Raw genomic sequence first — 22,387 nt, 5'->3', positions numbered from 1 at the left:
AACTCTGTTCACCCTCCTCCCTGTTCAGATGTGGAAGAACACAGCTGTGACTCAAAACTCCAGCATAAGAGGAAGCTGACTACTGCATTCCTCATCACCTACCTGTCTGGGAGGTTGAAGACATTCTTGAACAGGCCATTTCCCCCAAGCAACAGGAAATTATATTTGAAAAAAAATATTCACGTATATTTATGTGTACCTTCCTATAAAGTAAAAGCAGATTCTCCAGTTACCTCAAATTTGCAAACAGTTGCATGGACTCAGCAAGGGAAAATAGTTTTGTACTACAGAGATATGACCTTCTTACAGAAAAATAAATCAATTACTTGAACCTAACTGTTATAGAAGAAAAAAAATCTGACTGATAATTTACAGCTTGGACAGCACTCAAAATCTCTCGTTATAAAGTCAGGCTCAGGACAAAGGGCAGCAGGCACAAACCAGCTGCCCTGAGAGCTTCTGGAGTGTCCTTGTCTGGAGATACTTAAAACCCACTTGGGTGCTTTTCCTATAGTAAGCTACTGTAGAAAACCTGCTTAGCAGGGGGCTGGACTCGACAACCTCCAGAGGTCACTCCCATCCCTACAATTCTGTAATAATACTGTGCCCAAAGGGCCTTTCTCCTGTACCCCACCAAGCCCTTAAGTTCATGGATCTCAATTAGGATCAGATTCCAACAGAAATTACAGTGGCATCCAGAACTCAGAGCCATGTTTTCATTAGGGAATTAGGTTCTTCCCCTACTTGTCCAACAAGATGACAGGCCTTCAGATAAGACAAGACTGAACACATCTCCAGTTGCTATTTGTACATTCTTAGCAACCTCTTTTTTTCTGAAAGTGGGAAACAGCGATAAAATCTACAAATCATATGGCAGGATACAGAAGGTGGTTTCTGACCTTTTGATCAAGGCATTCTTTGAAAGGAGTCTCCCTTATTAACAGTCATTAAACCTTTCTGGTGATGGATTCTGGGATAAGGAATTAATTAAATGGCCTTCGGTACAGAAGAGGACAGTAGATACTTCTAATTCAGTTTAGCAGAAAGTCAGACTTAGCTAGCTTGCTTTTTATTGTATCAGAATGGATTATAATATTAAAATAATTCTGAATTAATACAATAAATTTGGTGAGATTATCACACGTTGCACGTTATCTGGTTGTACAGGAACAATACCAATTCAACTAAGATTTGAGGCACTGGAAATCTGAAATATTAATTCAGGCAGCTCAACATGCAAATAGCTCCCTGCTTCAAAAACTGCGTTGGGGCAAACTGTTACAAGAATCCTCATTAAAGAGTTTCATAATTAAATGGTTGGGCATTTGCTCTGCCAAAGTAGGCATGAGGGGTCCTGTATGCCTACTCTGAGAAGTACAAAAAGATGAAAAAGCTGCTGAAGCAAATTGAAATCCTTTGTTGCTATTTTCCTCTGCTACCAAGGAGTAACTTGGCAGTTTTAGAGCAAAGCCTTTGAACGAAGGTAAGCAACCCACTTTCTTTGTTACGCTCCATGTTGTACACAATACTTTGCTTTAAGGATTTACATCTGGAATATTTGAACAATTCAAAATTGTGTATAACTAGGCAATCACCAACAGCTATTGTATGCAAAGGGATGGCTTGACTTTCAGGTATGCTATTTCAGAATCTGAAGTTAAATTTCAGGGGAAGAAAAGTTTTAAACAGATTTTTTACTTCATATTTTCTAAATAGACTCCTGTAAATGTAATTTAACTGGCAACTGTTGTCCTGACTGTAAGGTTATAGATAAGACATGGAAAATTAAAGCCTAGAATTGCTCTAAGTTCAGCCCACCAAGAAGAGGGCAAATGAATGTATTTTTTCTTCTGGACAAACTTGTTTTTAGAAGCAAGTTTATGTAAATCCATATAAACATTACTGATGTACTTCAAGTGTTCAAATCCACTGGACTCAAGCACGCTTCCCTATGCTGCTGTGCAATGACAAAGTACTTACAGATCTAATCTTCCTTCCATTCTCTTTTCTCCTCTCAACCTGGTTCAACAGAGAACTGAATAATTGAAATGAGGATAAAGGGCAAGTCCTGGTACTCACGAGAACCATAACAGTCATGGATATTGTGTTTCTTACAATCTGAACTCATTCATAAACCCTACCACTGCAATTGCTTGGACAGAGATCCATCAGTCCCTTCTCACATAAGTATTTTGGTATTGTTTCTCTGACAAACGCCAGAGGTACTTTGAGATCTCCTTCAAATCTTCCTTTAGCCTTAGGGAACTCTCAAAGTTTTCACTGCATATTTCTTAGCAGTACATCCAGTTTTGTGTTAAGTACTCTACTTTTCCAGTGTTGATTTAACAACCGACTCCTGGCATTTGTGCAGGCCTCTCTGTGCTCATTTGCAAGTTTATTTCCCTCACCACAAGATGCACCTTGGTTCTAATTTACCAAGCATAAATATTCTTACTTACCAACAAACTCGTGCGTTCTCACATAGAAATACAGAAGTGTTTTGGTAATTCTGTCAACACCAATGATTTATCAGGCCAAATTACTTAAAATGAAAGAAGCATGCTCCAAGTACTTTTTTTCCTAGCTGTTGTCCAAACGAGCCAGGTTTTGTGCAGTGGACTTTTCTGAAACAGGATACTTTTCCCTGGTACAGATAAATAAATGAAATGGAATTTCCAGAATGACCTATCTCACACTGAGATCATTTCAATTTAGCTTAGTTATTGACAGAGCCTTCTTCTCAGCTTTCCTGAAGAACTTAAATAAAAAACACATATTGTTTTAAAAGCATTAGCAAAGAAATTACTGTAGACCACACAGATATGAAGTAGATTCCAAAGTTTTCTTCCAGTTAGTTTCCAAATTCCTTGAGAGAGTCAGGAACAATGCCTTCCTGTAATAGAAAACAGATTCTAGTGATAGAGCCACAATAAACAATTTGTTGGACACTTTTGTTGAGACTAGAGGCTGCAACATAGACCTGTAGCAGCCCGTAATCATCCTATCCTCCATCTTCAACAGAAACATTGACTCTTCCACTGACTTTAGTGCTGAGGATGAGTTACCACAGTGCAACAGCTATTCTACATTTTACTTCATTTTGGTTCCAGACCTGAAGCAGAGCCCATGGGTCAAAAAGCCAGTCAGCTTCCTTAAATCAGCTGCTGTAGCCACGAGAAAAGAGAGATACTACCTGTTCTTACAGACTGTCTCACCGAAGTACCCAATGGGATTTTCTAAGGGTTCTGGGAAAGTTATCCTGTTTATTTCAAGTAATTTGGGAAAGTGACAGAAAATAAGATTCAAATTTAAAAAGTATATATACCCCTATGCACACTCCAAGGAGTATAAGGAAGAAATGGGTTAAATGTGAAGTCAGTTTCAATTAAGTGAAGAAATCTTAGCGACTTCAGTAATAGCAGAATTCCTTCCCCCTGCTTCAACGCATGCACTTCCCTTTTAAGCAGAAACTAAGCAGCACTGGCAACGGTGCTGCTAGTTCCAGCAAAGCTCCCACATACTCTGCTCACATAGACTGTATGGGCTGTCAAGCATTAGATTATTTATGAAATGAAGAAAAACTCAGAAGCAATTGACAAAATGAACAGCTGGATCACCGCATTTACCAAAACTGTAATCTGGCTTAAGCACAATTTTATTTAAAAAAAAAAAGTTCAGCTCTCACCTATATATTATTCTGGAACCCCGTGAATCAGCAGATAGCTACTCTTTATTGAAAAGCTTCCATCCTTAAGTCACCTTTACTTCCCCTTGGTACTTTGCAGAAAGTGTGGAAAGAACTACGCCATCAGTCTTCAGTATAGGTAACTGCCTACAACTGTCCAGAATCTAAATTATTCAGGATGGAAAATCAAATTTTTATACATAGACTTTGAATAAACCAGATGTTTCACAGACTACAGAAAACATAAGTGAACAGCAGCCATGTAACAGACATTTTCAAATACCTGCAATATACTTAGCATCGTGTCAGAGTGTTCCTGTTCTCCTCCTCCCCTTCCAAATTCTCCCAGGCTTAAAAGCATCACCAATAACCAGATGTTTAAAGGAAATCAGACACTACACAGGTTAAACAACATCATTCTATTAAAAAACTATCTTTAGCCATGGCACTCAGTGATAGCAATACAATACTTTTTCTTTCCACAAAGCAACTAATATAAAAATATGTCATAAAATCATTTGTAGACCAGTATACTAATACATACACGTAATCATAACATTCTTTTATAAACTCTTTCCTGAGATACCTTGAGTTATTTGATTCTTCTCGTATTACCAGATGCATTATCTTTATGATTCATTTGAAACAGCCATAAAATATTTTGCATGTGCAGAACACTAGCAGTACATGTAAAAAGTAGCATGTAAATATATGGCAAAGAAACAGCTCTTAGAAATTATGGTTTTTTTCACTTCGATTTTTTTTTTTTTAAACCATTTGGCTCCTTGGGAGGTGGAAGTGTGGAACATGGAAAACCTGTAAGCAGAGCTATGAATTGACAAAAAGCAGGAAAGCATTGCAGGAATGTTAGAAGTTGGAATATAATATAAATGACACAGAGAAAGCCATAATTCATGTTGGCCATGTATTGCCTTATAAAGCAACCGGACATATTTTAGGTCAGTTCACAGTATAATAAATATTTTTACTAATCTGCTTTGGAAGAGCAAATGTCTTTAAGGGTTTCAAGCTCCTCTATAAGTTTCTGGTTCTGAACTTCTAGCACTGCAACACGACTCTCCAGACATTTTATGTATTCTTTCTTCCGACGTCGACATTCTTTAGCAGCTTCCCTGCAAAAAGCAGAAGTAAAAAGTGCAAACAAAAAGCCATTTGCATGCTATTAGAAAGCTCAGCAGAGTAGAGAGACTACAACTGAATTCCAAATTTTGGAGCATCTCCCAAATAAGTCTGAAAACTTTAAGCAAAACTGGGATTCCACAAGGGCCTCAAGTGTCTCTTTCTCAAGTTCATATGGCAATCTGTAGAATTGCTTCCTCTCATGCCTTGATTAAAGTTCATAATAAACAAGGTCCAAATGAAAGACAGTTATTCTGCTTTATGACAATAAAGATCTTTGAGGGCCTTGAGTTCCTCAATGAGAGTCTTGTTTTGGTTTTCAAGCACAGCCACACGATTTTCAAGACATTTGACATATTCTTTCTTCTTTCTGCGACATTCTCTGGCAGCTTCCCTGGAACCAATACAAGGCAAATGACTACAGGAACAGCCACAGTATGGCAAAGACTGGATAAATGAAATTACCTGCAATCCCTTTGGTTCCACAATAATAACAACCACCACCACCACCTCCACCAACTGTTGGATTGCACAAACAGAACAGCACGTAACAGCCACAAGCAATAGCGTGGTTAAAATGCAATTTAAAACAATGAGAACAACTGGAAACAAATTCATCACCAACAAACACAATAATGGAATTAATGCACAGAAGAACGGAGAAAAGCACAGTAAATGATGACATAATGACCTGAACTGTAGGACACAAGACTGAAAGCAGCACTTCCTTTTGCAGTCACACTCCATTCTGTGTGTTTATCAGGACTGTGACCTCCACATTCAAATTCTTACATTCAAACCCAAAGAATTTACTTTCAGAAAACACAAATTGAACACTACACTCTTCAGATGAAAAGCTAGACGCCACATTTAAAGCTTGCTGTAGTTTTTTACCATAATGTAGCCATCTACAGTAGAAGTCCAAATAGCTACAGTATGCCAGCATTTTGAACTGTCCATATCACGGTGACTTTTTGTTGTTGGCAAATGGCAGCCCAGAGCCATTCCCATAGCTCCACTCAGAACTCTTATGTCAATGACTTTAAACAGTATTTTCAGAACGAGGGCTACAGACTTTAGATAGTATTTTCAGAAGCATGTCTCAAAACAGCATTCAATTATAGAAGAAATTTTATATGCAATAGGATTCCACTCCTTAAATGTTTTGGAACTACTCAAATTGCCAAACTGTGAGAACAGAACTTTGCAGTAAAGTTATTTTCAGAGACAGAATAAAGACTAGTTTTAAAAACAAAGTGGAAGAACAAAGGGGAGCACAACAACATAGCAATCTCTGTGAGAAATTTTAAGTAAGAACAGGCATGAGAGCAAAGCAATACCATGAATTCAATCATAAGGCAAGTGGCTATTCAATATACAAGAGATCTGCATAGCAAACTACTTTTTCCTGAGGCATTAACCTCATTTCCATGGATAGAAGTAGCTATGCATTTAAAAAAAGGAGAAAGCCCCCTAAAAATAACAAGAATAAGCAGATAAAGGCAGTTATATAAAGACAGATAGTTACAGCATATAGTTAATTACATGCCAACTAATTTAAAAAAAATATACAGCCACTCCACACAATATTCTAAATGACAGGAGCACTGTAGAGTGACTTATCTGAGGCAGATATATAGAAAATTCTACAATTATCATCCAGTTACAGCCTAAGTCTTCCACACAGCATTATAGACAGCTGCTAATGAGATTCTCAGATGTTCTTACCAGTTCTTTCCCAGGATGTTGCAAGACAAGCATGCCCATATCGGTCATTTTATTGTCAGTGGGGAAAAATATCTTTCAACAATAAGTATACATCTGGATTACTATGAAAATGACCACTAATGGACAACATCAATACTGATTTTTGAAATACCATAAAATTAAAGACTAAAAACCCATGGGGATAAGACCAATATTAATCAGTGCTATAAGTATATGGAATGATTCACAAAGAATTTCTTGCCTTCCCTTTGTCAATCACAGACAGGGCTCATGACTTTAAGAAAAAACTTCATTAGAATGTGAATTTTTTAGCTTTGTTTTTGTTATGTTTGGGTTTTTACTTTCCCAACAGTAGCTATTAATGAGGTGTTCTTACCTATTTTTCATAAGTCGCAGCTCCCTCTTGCGTGTTGCCTCTTCTGCCAGTTGCTGAGGACTATGCAGAGCCCCTGGTGAGGCTGCCATTACCACTCCCTGAGGTAAGTTAGTAGTGGGAGTCCGCAGCTGGTAAGATGGCATGTCTCCAGTGGCAGCTGTATTAAAGAATCATGCGTAAAACTTTATGGCAAAAAAGAGCTATGCAGAAGTCTCTCTAGAAAGAAGAGATTTCTGTTGATGAGTTACCCATGATCCCTACTACATGAAGCATCTCACAGGCCTGTAATATCACAACTACATGCATTATCTTACTAACTTTCATTTCTACACTCTAAAATGAATCATCTAAACTGATCTAGCATGTGGTCCCACCAGCCAGAACAAAGCTCGTGAAAGCTTCCACATGGCTCTTTGCAAACACAGGGAAAAGTGTTAGAAAAATGCTGTCTGAGCATTCACTCTAATTTCCTGTTGGTACAGTTCTACAAAAAGATGGTGCTCCTGGTGCAGCCATAGAGGGTAATATGCTATGGCTGTCCTCTAACAGCTGACAAAGGAGTCAGCTTTCTCCTCTTCTGTAATAGCACCAGCCCTACCAACAATCTGGCAGCTCTGGAAAACTGGTGAGAGCTGCTGTTGCCAAAATGAAAAGGAACATGTGCATAGTGAACAGGAACACATTCCTTCAGCAGGAGGACCACAAATGGGATGCCCAGGCACTAACAGGCAAGAGAAAGGAGTGGCTGTTACACAGGAAGAGGTGTAGCCATGCAGTAAAGGAGAATGCAAAAGTTCACCCTCTGAGCCTGCCAATTTTGAGCTCTCCCATGCTAAATGTAGATCTGAAATCTGATCTGCAATTCAGAACTGATACCTTTCTGATATATGCACCTCATTTCTATATTTCTAAAATACTTTGCTCCTACACTATGTGTTTCAACTTTCAAGCACTGTGAGAGTCCTAAGTGCCTGTCTTGTCTGACATACAAAAAAAATTATAAAAAAAAAATGTATTCCCCCCCCCAAAATCTTAAGCAAGTATTTGCCCATTCAACTCCTAAGTAATCTGTATCATCAAATAACACAACATCCACTTTTGTCATAAAAACAATATAAAAGAAAATTTCAGGGGCTACTATTCTCAAAGCAGTATTACTCATTACATACTTAAAGCGTCAGCAAAACAAATTGCAAAAATAAAATCATAGAATCACAGAAAGGCTTTGGTTGGAAGTGACATTAAAGATCAATTAGCTCCAACCCCCTGCTGTAGGCAGACAAAAACAGTTTGTGGGAGGCTGGCAGGTAGAGCAGTAAAGCAACATCATACAACATCAGGAGAAAAAAATGAACTGAATCCAAATCCTCAATTTAAAAAATGTATACATCCATATACTACTGATCTTTTATAGTTTGTGCCCTGTGTTGAATCGCAGCCACATCTCAACCCCCCCCCCCACCAGCTTCAGCAGCCTGCTCCCCCCTCACAGCCCAGCTGGTCACAGGGCACAGAGCTGCCAGCTCAGCTGCGGCAGGGAGCTGATCTGCTGGGGCTGGGCAGGGAAAGAACTCAGTGGAGGACAGCCTTGGAGCAGGGCCCAGCAGCTTTGGTCTTCTCGTGTATCACCGAATGAATTAACCCTTGGTTTGAGTTCTTCCCATCTGCCAACAGCCCCAGCTATGTCAAGGAGACATAACTTCAGCTTGGTATTATCAAAAAATGGAGTTTTAGAGTGTCTCTAGGCTCACTGGCCACATTACATGCATTTCATAAACACTACCAAAAGAACTACCTTTCTCTATCTTCAAAAAAGGAAAAAAAAAAAGATCATCTTGGACCTCATTAAAAATCCAAGTGAAGCATTTTGTAGATCAGGTCACAGGGAAAGACCCATTATCCAGGTCACCTCCACCTGGCAGCACCAGCTGCTTTGCTGCCTGTGCCTGTTCTCTCCTCAGATGTTTGCCAACTTGCTGCTATGAGAAGGACTCTGCAATAAAATACTTACCACACACTGAAAAAATCACTATCTCAGCTGGGATCAGCAAGCACACAGTAAGCAACAAGACAGCGCATCAGTAGTTTGACCAGCTTCCAAAGTGCCCAGCCCTGCCTAACAACTGCCTCACTTATGAATCTACAAGTGTGGTAACAGAATTATTTTGGTGCTATAGACCGCCACAGTAACATTTGTTTTACAAGAAAGTAAATAATATTATTGCTAAGTGATTATTTCTAATTCTGCAAAATTTTTTGTAATAGCTTTAAATATTATAATAAAGTACTGTTTCTCTTCAAATAGACGTTAGTAAAAACAAAACAGACTTTAAAAAGGAAGGACAGAAAACCCTTAAAAAATTCATACTGTTTAAGTCTATTAATAAGTAGATGTACTACATAGAGTACCTTCTATGAATAATATTAATAGACTTCATCATCTGAGACAAAAAACCCACACCTTGGTCCAGACCAGCATGTCTGTAAGAACAGCGTTCATTTCTAGTGTAACTGCATGGGGCTTTAAAAGCATTGCTGCATACCAGATACAGGGCTGAGCATGTTAACCAACCTGGAATTGTTGCATTTCCCCTAGCACACTGACCCACGTCATCCTTTCCTTTTTTTCCCCTCTTAAAATTGCAAGGGGAAAAAGCCTTCAAAAACCTACTTTTAGTTGAGACTTCAAGAAAGTTATTAGCAGGAAAACAAAAATTACATTTAGCAGAGCACAGTTACCTTTTAAGTTAAGCTCTGAGAAGTTAAAAATTACAGATGCCATAAAAAAAAATAATAATAATAAATCCAACACTTATTAATAGCAATCTCTTGAAAAAAATAACTTTCTGAACACTAGAGAGCATCCCTACACTGGAGTTCTTATAGTGGCTTCCCAGGAGAAAAAAATGTGATACATGCTGTGCATTAGTGTATCTACTCCCTTCCTCTGAGTCATAATGACAGGACTAAATTACCAGAGGGCTTTAAACTTCACCACTAAACCAGCTAAGCAAGGCATGAATCACTATTCCTCTGAGCATAAGAACACAAAATATGGACTCGAGAAGATAAGTATCTTCAGGCTGATGAAAAAATAGATGCCGGCACCAAGCAGCACGTAGGTACCGGCTGCAAACTGGTTAACGTTACAGCTCGGCCAGAGGCAATTGACGAAGCAGAAAGGAACTGACTAAATCACAGCATGACTTGGGGCTGACGTCAATGTGTATCTTGTTTGGAGTTTAACTTTTCCAGTTCCCTACTGCAACACGATTCCAGGAAGCCTAATGACGTCAGCCTTTTGAACTCAATTAGCAGAGGAACAGACCATTTCAACAGCGGAGGAGAAAACACGCAGACGTTGCAGTACTTAAAACTGCTGCTTTTCTATCTGCTTATGTTCATTGTTTTCCTTAATAAGGAAAGTAAAAGGGTTTATTTACACAACTGTAACAGCATACACCTTTCTCTTACAGCTATGCTTGAGCCTATTCTAGCTATTGAATCTACAGAGGTCTATTGCTAAACAAAAAAACAGTGTCATTTCTACAAAACAAAATACACAATGACAAACATAGTCACTATCCATATTAAAGTATTTCAAAGAGCGGTGGATTTTTTCAACACTATCTTCCACCAAACATAAAAGATTCATTACCTGCATCAATCTGTGCAACAACTCACATACTAATTTCTTTCCCCAAATTAAACTGATAAAATTACACTGAGACCAAACAGTACCCAGACAGAACCAGAACCCACCTGTGTCAATTGTGAGAGATTAAAGAGTTACAGCAACAAGTTGAAAAATGTCACAAACACCACCTAAGCACTGCTTAAACAGCCACAACATGCAGTAAAAGACTAATAAACATTTACCTGTTTCATCTCCTGTAACAGCCATGCTCAGCCCCTGCACGCACAGTTCTCCTGCTCCTCTCCCAGAGCTCAGCATGAACTGTTCCAAACTAGCAAGCATGTGCAGGATTACAAGCAAGAGCACTGACATCACAGTGACCTCACTTGCCTACCACTGTCATTAATATGCTCTGTCACTGGAACAGCTCACTGAAAGTGCAGCCCAAACAACTGCTGCTTTTCCAGTAAACGTTTGGTTTTTTTTTTTTTTTTTTTTTTTCCCCTTCCGTATTTCTGTAAGCCCAGCTTTGTTCTCTTCCCTTCAATTATACATAAAGCTACAGAAAGCACTCACCACAGAGCTGGCTGTAAAACTAGACCAAGATACGCAGAACTGACTGACAGAAATTAAAAGTGACTCCAGAACTCATAAATGATTCAGAAGGATTAAATCACAATTGGACAGCAAACAGCGAAATTTTAAAGGGACACGTGCAATTGTTTTGGTTTGAGCAGCTCCACCAGAAGGCAGAATTCTGACAGACGTGTGAGGCAGGAGTGCTTAACAAGCTGTAACAAATACGTAAATGAAAGGCTAAATACGGCTTCTCAGGGGGAGGAAGGGGAAGGAAGGGGAAGACCACAGCCCACTCATTTCAATTAAAAGCTTCAGAAGAGACTGAAGAAAACTCCAGGGATTTCAGGCACTCTATCAGGCAGAACAGTAACCCTGAATAAGGGCAACCCCTTCACCTGTCCCCTCCTTTTTAAGAAAGTACAAGGGAACTGGCTGGCTTATGAAAATAAATAAATCAATGAACAAGCATCTCAGCTTTATGAAAGCTGTTGCTTCAAATCCACAGTGCAGGCACTTTTCTGCACACAGAGCACAGCGAACTTCTAAAGCCTTTGTCTGTGATAAACTAATTTAGACTGGTAATTCATCAGTTGTGGAACTACGCCAAGGACAGCAAAAATGAAAGCATCGGTGCAATGAAGGATTCTCCTTGTCATTCTGGGACCACTTCAGTGTCATGTGAACAGAACATCAGAACTGAAGTACACCAGAAATACCAGAAAAGACATTCCTTATAGTTTAAAATATAAGTGGCTCACAGACCAGAAGCAAGGTGTGTTTATGGCTATTTTTGTGTTTCTGAGTTAAAAGATCTCTCAAATATTTCATGTTACGAAAACACACCTTGATCTCAATAGAATACCATTTGATGCAACTTTCCAAAACTCATTTTCACTAATAATTACACACTTCATTTCCTTCAGCTGGCAGAAAAACCCTGGATCCATCTTAGGAAACCATCATGACATCAGAACTGCCCAGTTTTTCCAATGAACGTAAATCAGTAGCTAACAACATATCACTCCATTGGATCACCCAGGGATCTCTGCCCTTTTATATTCATCCTTCAATTTCATCACAAGTCCCCAAAAAAATATCAAGCATGGGTTGAAGTTGAAAGTGTACTAAGAAGAATGTTATTTTTCTATTATAATCTACATTATCACCATATTAGGTGCACAGGGAACTACCAAGTGTGCACTAACAACAGATGTTCATAAATTATATACCTACAGACTTTGACATACCAAGCAATGCGACCCACAGTAAGGACCTGCCAGCCCATTGTTTCACTCCATTGTGAGTAACTGAGGTTTGCTGATGATATGTGCTTAGCAGAACAAGATCTCTCTTAGCTTAAACATTCTCAGGTGTTTCCATACTTTTTTTTTTTTTAATTGTGTTCCAAATGATTTTTCAGTACCAGAGTGTACAATAATTTGAAACGTCTTTCGATTGTGATCATTTGAGCTCACACCCACTTACTATTCCCTTTGAATTTTTTCCTTTATATTTTATCTTCAGTGTCAACAACTGTAAGCCTCACTAAAGCATCAGATTTTGGGCCAAATGAACTCTGGGAAACTCAAGAGAAATTCAACTTCCCTAAGCATGAACAGAAAACAATTTAGTTGTAACTAAAACATCTAGAAGCTTCCAGAAGCAGACACAGCAGCTATTCAGTAACCATTTCTGGACCCATTTTGAAAACTTTCATTGCAAGTGAGACACACTCAAAGATGTTCCACTGCCAGAATGGGAAATTTGGACAGAGAAAAAACAAATTTGGGTCTTTAGGCTTTGCTAAGAACATATTCCTGGTAACACTTTAGGCAGATATAACAATACTGTATGCACTGTGAAAGCCAACATTTCATTTCAGGGTTCTTCATATTACAGTCTTAAACTTTCCTTGAAATGCTTTTTAAAAGTATTAGAAAGGCATCGTATTTCAGCAAATAATTAACCAGAGGCAACAGAAAAAAAAATCAGATTTGGTACCACTATTTAGTACAGTCTCAAGAAGTTCAAGTATTTACAAGCTATTAGCTTTATTTACACCCTGAGTTGCTTTTACAGCTAAGAAAGAAAAACAACCACTTAAAGACAAAACCTACTCTAAACATCTATACTAGGGTGAAAAAATCCTTAACCTGGACTCCACCATTTACCTTAAACTAGAATAAGGTTGGTTTAGATTAGATCCAAAGGAGAAAATCTTTACTCAGAGAGTGGTGAGGTACTGGAACAGATCACCAGTGGAGCTGTAGATGCCCCATCCCTGGAGCTGTTCAAGGCCTGAGCTTTGGGCAGCCCACTCTAGTGGGAAGTATCCCTGCCCCCTGCAAGGAAGTTGGACTAGAAGATTCTGTATCCATCTGTATGTAGTCAATGACCCTCATCCATTCCATGAATACATATTTAGCATATGGCTCCATAGCAACCATTATTTTAGTGTCTCTATACAGACAGAAGACCTTGTACCTGTTTCCAGAAAGTTTTCTGAAAGTAACTTAAAATCCCAACTTTACTTTCCTTGCTATTGGTTAGAATCCAAGACATGCTTGGTTCTTTATCTCCTTCAGCACTTCTGAATGGATGGAAACAGTGAACAGAAAGAAAATTCTAGATAAACTACAGAAAGGATTAAGAATTCACTGTATTCACATGTGTACATTTTACAGAACCTAAAAAGTAGAATTCAGGGAGAAAATTAGCTTCAAGAGAGGATATCCTTTTTAGTAACAGAAAGTTAAAAGTTGCAAGGAAATTCTGCCCTAAAAATAGCCTTACAGACTTACAAGTTACTTCAGAACCTGGGTTGTGTGTAGACTGAAACTGCTGAAAAAAAACAGAATAGTTTTACGTATTAAATGAGATACAGTTTGAACTCAGATGATGAGGCTGCAACAGTGTCTTTACTTCCATTAAACATGTCACTTGAAGTCTGAACAAGGAAATTAAAAGCAGAGGGTAATTTTATCCTGTTATTTCCTTCTCATAGCTTTTTTGATCCACAGAAATGGCTGCTTCCCCAAAAACAGAAAAACAGTCTCCTTCTAAGACTCTCTTCTATCTTGGTATACATAAACATTTCATAGTGCAATACTGTGAACACAAAATGAAAAGTCTAGTAAGAATAAATGTTTCATATGAAAAAAATGCAGTAGACTAATAAATTATACCTCGAACAACAAGTTGGCTTCCAGGAACAAAAAACTGTTGTGTACTATCAGATGACTGTGCTGTATATTGCACAATGGTAGCACCCGGCTGAGGAGCTCCTGAGTTTGTCATTGTTAACGTCTGCAGCCCCTGGGCACCATCAGAAGGTGGATTAGAAATCTGGATTGTACCACCTGGAGTTATAGTAACTAAACATAAAAAGAAAAAGGCAGGTTAGGCAATAGAAAGATGTACAACATGCTGACGTGCATTTTCCTTTTGAAAATAAACATAGTTTGCTAAGACTGCTTTTTTGTTTGCTAGTTCCCTGTTTGATTAAGGAGCAATTGTATTTAAAAAAAATATTAATTGTACAACCTTAATGCTGCTATCCTCAAATATAATGCCTGTTATGTAGTACATGTTATACATCTAACAGGAAAAAAAAGCAACAACTAAAAAAACCAACAGAAGCCCACACATTTCCTCTGTATGTTCAGCAATATTAACGGTCCTATAATAGTTTTAATACAAAGGGAGAACAAAACAAAATTAAAAAAAGACTAGTAACTCCTAGCCATGAAGAGCTGCAGTTTTAAATAATAGTATTAAAAGGTTATTTAAAAAAAACTTTATCAAATCACAACATAAAACCAAGGTTTTTAGAGAAGAACAAGAATCCCGCGCTCACTCTGCCTCCTTTCCTTAGTTTAAGTGGAAGTTCAGGCCATCAACATTTTTCCAAGTTCTATAAAATCATTCGGACTCTTACATAAAAAGAGAAACAGAACGAAGTTCTGTTTCCATGTGGTCAACAATAAGAAAAATACACTTTCCCCATTGTATAATTAATGGACATAAAGATGTTATAATTACAAAATAAACAAGAGAATTTGGCTAAGCAGGTTATTATACCAAAAACAGAATAGATAGAGTGCTTACCCTTGTCCTAGGCTCACAGTAAAACTCCAAAGGAGGGATCTCCAGAAAGAGATCCTTCCCCACCAGTAGTCAGCTCTTAAATGGGTCTAGGAGAGGTGCAGCCAGGCTCCACCCCTTCCAGCAGCACAGGTGAACTGCCTTCACCTGTGCTCCCACAGCTGACTCCTTGCTCACCTCAGGTGGTCAATCAGAGGTTCAGACCCTGACTCAGCAGTTCCCATACACCCCATAAGAAATAATGCCATGTAATCAGCTGGTTAAATATTCAGACAAACACAACATTTCCTGCAGTTTGTTAATTGTATGTTCCTCTTGAAATTAACATTGTCCTCAGAAGAGCAGAAAAAAACATTCCTGGAACATTTAAAAGAGAACCCAATTCCCAAGAAACTATGAACTTATTTCTCCCCTGAAAGCTACTTAAAATGACAAACATCATTGTATTTGAAGTGGTATAAGAAACATTATACACAACTACTGATTCAGGACTGATAACTCCTTTGATTTTAGCGTCAGGTTCGCAATACTTGATGGTGACATTACTGACTGATCAGCTCTGGGCATCTGATGTGATTTGTTAGATATTCACACAAATTTTAGAGGTGGACAGTTGATAACAGATGATTTGTCTTGACAATAGTGGATTACTCAACTGTTTCTAGTAAATTGTAGGTAGCAATCTACTAACACCTCAGATAATTTCTTTAAAAGCATAAGGCCAAATCTCAGCAGCTAAGCAGTTTTCTTTTGGGGATGAATGGGGAATTCCTCTCAGGCTGAAAGAAGCCCTGAGCCTTATCTGCAACGAGTTCAGCATGGCCTCCTGTCCTACCCTTGGAGTGAGGAATACATCACATTGAACTGAATGCACACTACATGCAAGCTTCATAAGTCATAACATAAAAAGAAATAAGTAAGCAAGATGATGCCTTTATTTGCCCTTCAAAGCACAAGGTACCCTATTTGGGGATAGGTTAGAGAAAAGAGAAGTAAGAGAAATGGACTACTGTCTCTCTCTTGTTCATGACGTACAGGGCAATAGCAGGCTCTTAGTGGCACACGCACTTCCCAGCAGAATGCTACCACCACCTCCACCTCCCTGGGACGTTTACTTCAACACTGAACTCATACAAGAGTTAGCAGTATCCCTTTACCGTCACAGCTGCATATCACATCAAATAAATTAATAGATATATAAAAATCAGTTCAACTGTCGTTTCAGTTCATGACCCAGTACTTTCTGAACAACAGTGAATGTAACTTCAGTAACCATTTCCCCTACAGGACTGATTCCTATCATATTATGATCATGACACTCCTCTTCACCCTATTGACTATCCTAACCCCAACCACAACGCAGGTATTTCTTGTGTTGGACCTTTGCACAAAATTGTTGCTTCACAAAAGACTATAGAATATTCCCAGACGTTCCCTGGTCTTGTACATGATGCAGGTGGATATAAGTGGCAGCTTCTCCTCTAGCTAGGACTGAAGATGAAAATAACACAATTCTTTGAATATGATTAACACCTCTAATTCAGAAAGAGGTTAGATCTTCCCTTCTCTTCCAAGACAGGGAAAAAAAACTAACAGCTGCTCTTTCCCAGTACATTTCCTAATTCTTCAATTGCTAAAAACCCAGCCTAAGACAGGTCCAAATAGATGGCAAAAGAACTTGTTACTTTCATTTACCCTGCATTGCTCCTGGAAGAACATTAGAAATTGCACAAAGAGGCAGAAAGGAAGGGGGGGGCAGTTGATTCTCTCTCTCTCTCACACACACACACACACGTGTGCACATATACCTCCACAAAACAACTATGCAAAAAACTCTTGCATGTTTAGGCCACCACCACAGGTGAAGGAAAACAATTTTTTTCCAGTATTCAATAACCAGTATGATAGAACTACAGCCAGTAGAGTCATTTTGTAGCCAAAACAGGCTACATGGCTTGCTCCTTATGAAAAGATACATATTTTTCTTACAGAAAGATCAACATCCCTGTTGACGGATGTAACAGGGAAAGATATTCTTTCTGGCTGGTCATGCCCGTCAGTCCGTCTGCTTCCACAAGTCAAAGCCAAGAAGTTCTAAGGAAAATGGTATTTGGAAACCATGGCAACACAGCTTTTTGGCTGGTGTAAAGTAAGTAAAAAACAGCTATCACCGCTGATAACAGAGAAAATATATTTGATTTTAAGATACATTTACTTATCCAGTTTTTCAAAAAATAACCATTCCATGTCTCCAGACACCAACATACAGTAAAGACCATCTTTTCATCTATTCTGCCTCTTCTATGCAGGAATATGGAGAACGATAGAGAACAACAAGGAACCAGTCAATTCAGTAACATATGTGTTTTTTTTTAAAACTAGGCCACAGCACAGACCTCTACAGAGACACCACAGAGAACAGTTCTTCATTGCCATGCACACCATAAAAAGCTGTTGGCTGCATACACAGGAGAACCCATGCAACCAGCAGTGGCCAAGGAGAGAGTACTCAAACACAATAATAAGCAAGGATAGAAAAACAACTGACAGGAAACAAAGGTAAAATAGATACACGTAGCAAGCTCCTGCTTCATATCCAGGCTGAAATCAACACAGGGAACGTTGCATTCCCACACAGTGTCCCTGGGTTTAGCTGACAGCAGTTGCTCAGAATCATGGGAAGCCAACAGCACGGCTGATCAGAAATATTGTGGATCTGTGCCTTTCAACTGTAAGAACCAGAGCCACGCTTTCCAAATTAGAACTGCATCTACTACAAGATGATGACCAACCTTGCTAGCACTTGAATCCAACCTTGAATCTAAACTTTTCTGACAAGCAGTATCTTTGAGGGCAACGAGCAGTACCTACAAAGAGTTTAATATAGGTTTTTACATCAAAGTAATGAATTGGATATGGAAGCCATTTCTGGGAAGACAAGGCTCTCAAAATGAATTTTGTCAGAATGATTTTTTTAAGCCAGAATAAGCAGGACTTATGAAGACCAACATTCTGAAGCAATGTCTCTTCACATTTGAGAACACATTAAATAAATAATTGAGAGACAGTTCTCTTAAAAATACTGCAAATATTTTGCATCACAAATAAAGTGTACGGAATGAAAAAATAGAATTCCTCTATGTTTGGTCCATGCTAAAGCCAGGCTTAAATTAAGATAAATGAGATTTAATTAACTATTTGGATTCTGCTAATTCAAGTCTATTGTTGGTGATGCTCTCTGCTTCTTGATTTTTCTAAAGTAAAAGTTTGTTTGAACAAGGAAGAAAAAAATGGGAATTTCATTATTCTTTTCACACTTCTCCATGATTTATATTTATGATTTATAGGCACATTCAAACTAAAACATCCTTTAATAAGTGAGAATGGTTTCCTGCAAGATAATGCTAGTTAAACCACAAGTCTGGTTTCCCAGAGCAATATGTGATTAAGAAATCCAAAGCCTGAAAGATTTGAAGGCTCACTAGAGCATGTTGCAAACTCTATAGAGTCTGGAAAGAGTGCATATTTTTCTAAATCAAAGCCAAAGAAACAAACCACCACCACCATACAAATAAATAAAATAAATTTGATCAAGGAAAGCTGCAGATTCTGGACTGGATAGCTGCCATTTAGCATGGCAAGAAATTGATGAAAAAGAGCACTTCAGATGCTAGCAAAGTCCAAGCAACATTACTTTCTATGCAGAAGAGTAGATATATGCAAAGTCCGCTGTCTCAGATTTTACAATGACTTTAGTTGTACAAATTAAAAATAGCTGAAGAAAGGCGACCAGCTTGTGGCACAGAGGGAGCTGTTCTATCTTTTTTATCTTCTGCTGTTAATGTTTTAGTAGATGCCCTCTGTTTTCAAAAGACATTTTCAGAAAACAACATGCCTTTTCCAATTTTCCTCTCATTATACCAAAGAAAAAATACCTGCATTTCAAGAATACCAAGAAGGTATTAAAACAAAAGCAAAAAAAACCTGTAGGAGCAAAGCATTATCAATCAAACACAAAATTTAAAAAATAGTTATTAGGAAGGTATCTCTTAAGCAATCAATGATTAAGCAAAAGAAGCTATGGGGATTGAGCTATGCCATGTTTCAACATAAACAAAGAAATGAAAAAAAAAAAAGTGCTATAGAACTGAACTATGAAACCAACTTGGAACTTGATATTGGATGAAATATCAATGCTGGAGACAACAGTTTGGTTGCTGCAGTTAAAACAGTGTTAAAATGTGACAACCAGAGAAAAAGAAAAAATTTCAAACCCCAATCCCACATTTTAAAAAACTTCCTCACTAGTTGTTATTTCATGAATAACACCAATACACAGCAAATCACAGTACTAAGAAACTGCAGGGATTTATAACACTGCACATTCACACACAATACAGACCAGTGCCAACATCTGGCACAGCACCCAGGCCTCACCTCCACATTTTTAATGCGTAGGAATCCCAGAAGGACTAAGTCAAGTAGTCAATAAACACTATAGGAAAAAGACTAAATGTTTTTTGTGCCCACATCAGGAGAAATGAAATACAAAAATTAGGATTAATTAGAAGTATGGAAGTTCTCATTCTTCTCAGCAAGACATCTCTATATCATTATGGAACTTTAAGAAAAAGAACTGTTCCTATTTTGTTCTGCAACAAAACACAGTATCTTTGCAAACATACTGAATTGCCCTGTGCTAGAATGATACAGGCTGCCTGGCATGGACAGTGGAGAAATTCCAGCTCCTTCTTCTTCCGACTTTTCTTCTTCAATCCTTGGGATTGCAGGAGTATCTGAAGAGAGTTCATTCAAAATTTTTCTGAAAGAGAAAAAGAGATACTTTTATATATTTGAAATTCCATACCCATGGGAAGCTAAGTCACTGTCTGTGATCAGACAGTTTAGCTGTTACACGTAAGATCAAGTTAAAAACCAGCAAAAACAAAATCAAAAATCCTTACCGGTATGAAGGCCTTCTTGAAAGTATTTCCCTACGTTTTTGAGTATCAGTTATCTCTTCTGATTCTGCAGAGTCGTCTGCAATCGATGCTACCTGTAATAGCAAAGTTTTTAATATTCATAACTTCATTAAAAAAAAAAAAGTAAAAAAAAAAAAGTAAAAAAAAATCCTTTGGTGTTTGCATACAGAAAGTTTATATACCTTTTTTTAAATTGTAAATCACATGATTTCTACAGTACATCACCAGTTGTGACATTAGTAACACAAGCACTTAGGTGACATCTTCCATTTCGAAAAAAATTAATAATAATCCACATCACCTTTCTTTTGAATGACATCAGCAAAAGTATTAAATATAGAAGATTTCTTTAAATGTAATAATATTACAGAATTAGGTTGAAATTAAACATTTTAAGTAAAGAATATTACATTAATGCACCTTAAATAATAGTATACAATACAGAAGCCCCTTTCCAATCACACCAAAACTATTTAGAAAAGTAGTTTATTTAAATATACATTTATTAAATTACACTTATCAACACATTCATACAAACAAATACGCTGTTTAGCAATACCATGCAAGTTGTACAAACTCCTGACAAGTTCACACCATCTCATTTTCTCAGAACTTTATTAGCATTATTTTCACAGTTTCTTTTCTCTTTAGTTTACCCGAGAAGAGATTGAAGCCTGGGGCTGAATCACACTCTTTGCCAGCAGTTACAGTATTGCACAAAACAGAAAGCGATTACTGAACGAGAAAAGCATGCTTGTCTGTTGATACTTACAACTACCCGGAACTATTGGTGTATATGATCCAAAACTGAAGCAGTACGGTGACATTTGTGTGAAAATAATCTTTTACATAAAGACAGATAGATGGCAGTTTCAGATGTGGTGCTGTTTTAAGCTAACACAGAAGAGTGACAACATGTCTTAAACAACATTTAAGAAACTAAAAGGCTCAAGGGTTTGACCTGGGTGCAGTAGAGACTTCCCTGCAGCTTGTGAAAGACAAAAAAAAAGACAAGCCACAACAACATATCCCGACTCAAAACAGATGCCAGCCCTGAGCAGAGAAAACAAAATGTACACAGTCCAAGAGAAAAGCCCCACCGTGACCTGCTGGTGGATCAGTCCTCAAGGCTCTGTCATAAACCTTGACAACTAAGGCACCATTCCACAGCCAAGACCTTGGGCAGTATAATTCAAAAAGAGTTTTTAATCCACAGAGGAAGGGAAAAAAGAACTTGTCCCAGGACAAACAGCAGGAAAACAAGATGTTAGAGGCTTTTAACCTTCTCATTCCATTCCTAACCACCCCTTCATTGAGAAGGCAGGCTAAGAAGTCAGAAACAGTAGTACTTTGGTAAAAAGGTAAGGAAATCACAAGCAAAAGGAAGTATTTTTATGTAGAAGAGATTTTCTGCAATAAAATTCAGAAGTTCTAATTTTTAAGAAGAAAGTAGACATATGTAATGTAAGTTTGTTCTAATAGCAAGCAACCATGTTTATAAGACTTCCAAATGGAAACCATTGCCATTTTTTCCCAGCCATTATACAGACTTTTCCAACTTTAACACACTGCTCTGCATTTGAGCAAAAATAACTTTGAGCTCATGCCCAAGCTGTCAAAACCTGATACACTGCAGGAGAGAAGCTAGAAGGAAAGTCAAATCTGAATTGTAAACCTTCCTACAATTAAAACAAGAGCAGTAGAACAAAGAACACAATACAGGTATTTTTTCATCCAAAAAGCAATGGCGTGAACAAGAAAAAAATTGTAACAGCTTTAAGCTGCAGGTGTCTGAGAGAGAGGTCATACAGCCTTTAACATCAGCCTTCAGTTTCTATTTGGCTGGTTTTTAATTAAATTGTTACCATTTTCCAAGTCTCCTGCTATCTGGCACAGACAGGATATAAATTAAAGCCAGACAATCTGGAGAAAGTACCAGGTGGCAGGATAAAGTACTTAAGAAGATCACAGGAGGGCCTAGCAACCTTTGTAACGAAGTCCTTCACAAGGCTCTCTTTTTTTCCTGCCCCCTCCCTTCTGGTAGGGTCACATTATCCTCCATTAGCATGCTCAAATGAAAGCAAAGCAAACATCTGGAACTAATCAATATCAATCAGGACACAGCTTTCCCATCTCTACTCCTTTGGGAAAGGCAA

The 22,387-nt window shown here is 38.0% G+C and overlaps 1 protein-coding gene across 8 annotated transcripts in view; it reads right to left on the bottom strand.

Moving 5' to 3' along the window:
- Positions 1-4,089: 4,089 nt before the first annotated feature.
- Positions 4,090-22,387, bottom strand: part of CREM (cAMP responsive element modulator) — a 31,429-nt gene continuing 13,131 nt past the window's right edge. For 3 of the 8 annotated variants that reach the window (XM_090143095.1, XM_090143094.1, XM_031616011.2), the window contains 5 exons: positions 20,214-20,305; positions 19,935-20,071; positions 14,331-14,519; positions 6,930-7,086; positions 4,825-5,219 (listed from right to left, as the gene is read on the bottom strand). In XM_090143095.1, coding sequence (XP_089999221.1) covers positions 5,075-5,219; positions 6,930-7,086; positions 14,331-14,519; positions 19,935-20,071; positions 20,214-20,305 — 720 coding nt within the window. In that variant the 3' untranslated portion in view covers positions 4,825-5,074. The other 5 variants (XM_031616010.2, XM_031616015.2, XM_090143096.1 and 2 more) reach the window with 5 other exon arrangements.

The sequence above is a fragment of the Phasianus colchicus genome, chromosome 6 (genome assembly GCF_987193195.1).
Source record: "Phasianus colchicus chromosome 6, bPhaCol1.hap1.1, whole genome shotgun sequence".
NCBI lineage: Eukaryota > Metazoa > Chordata > Aves > Galliformes > Phasianidae > Phasianus > Phasianus colchicus.
Note: the sequence above shows the minus strand (reverse complement) of the source record. Positions and strands in the feature narration are given on the sequence as shown.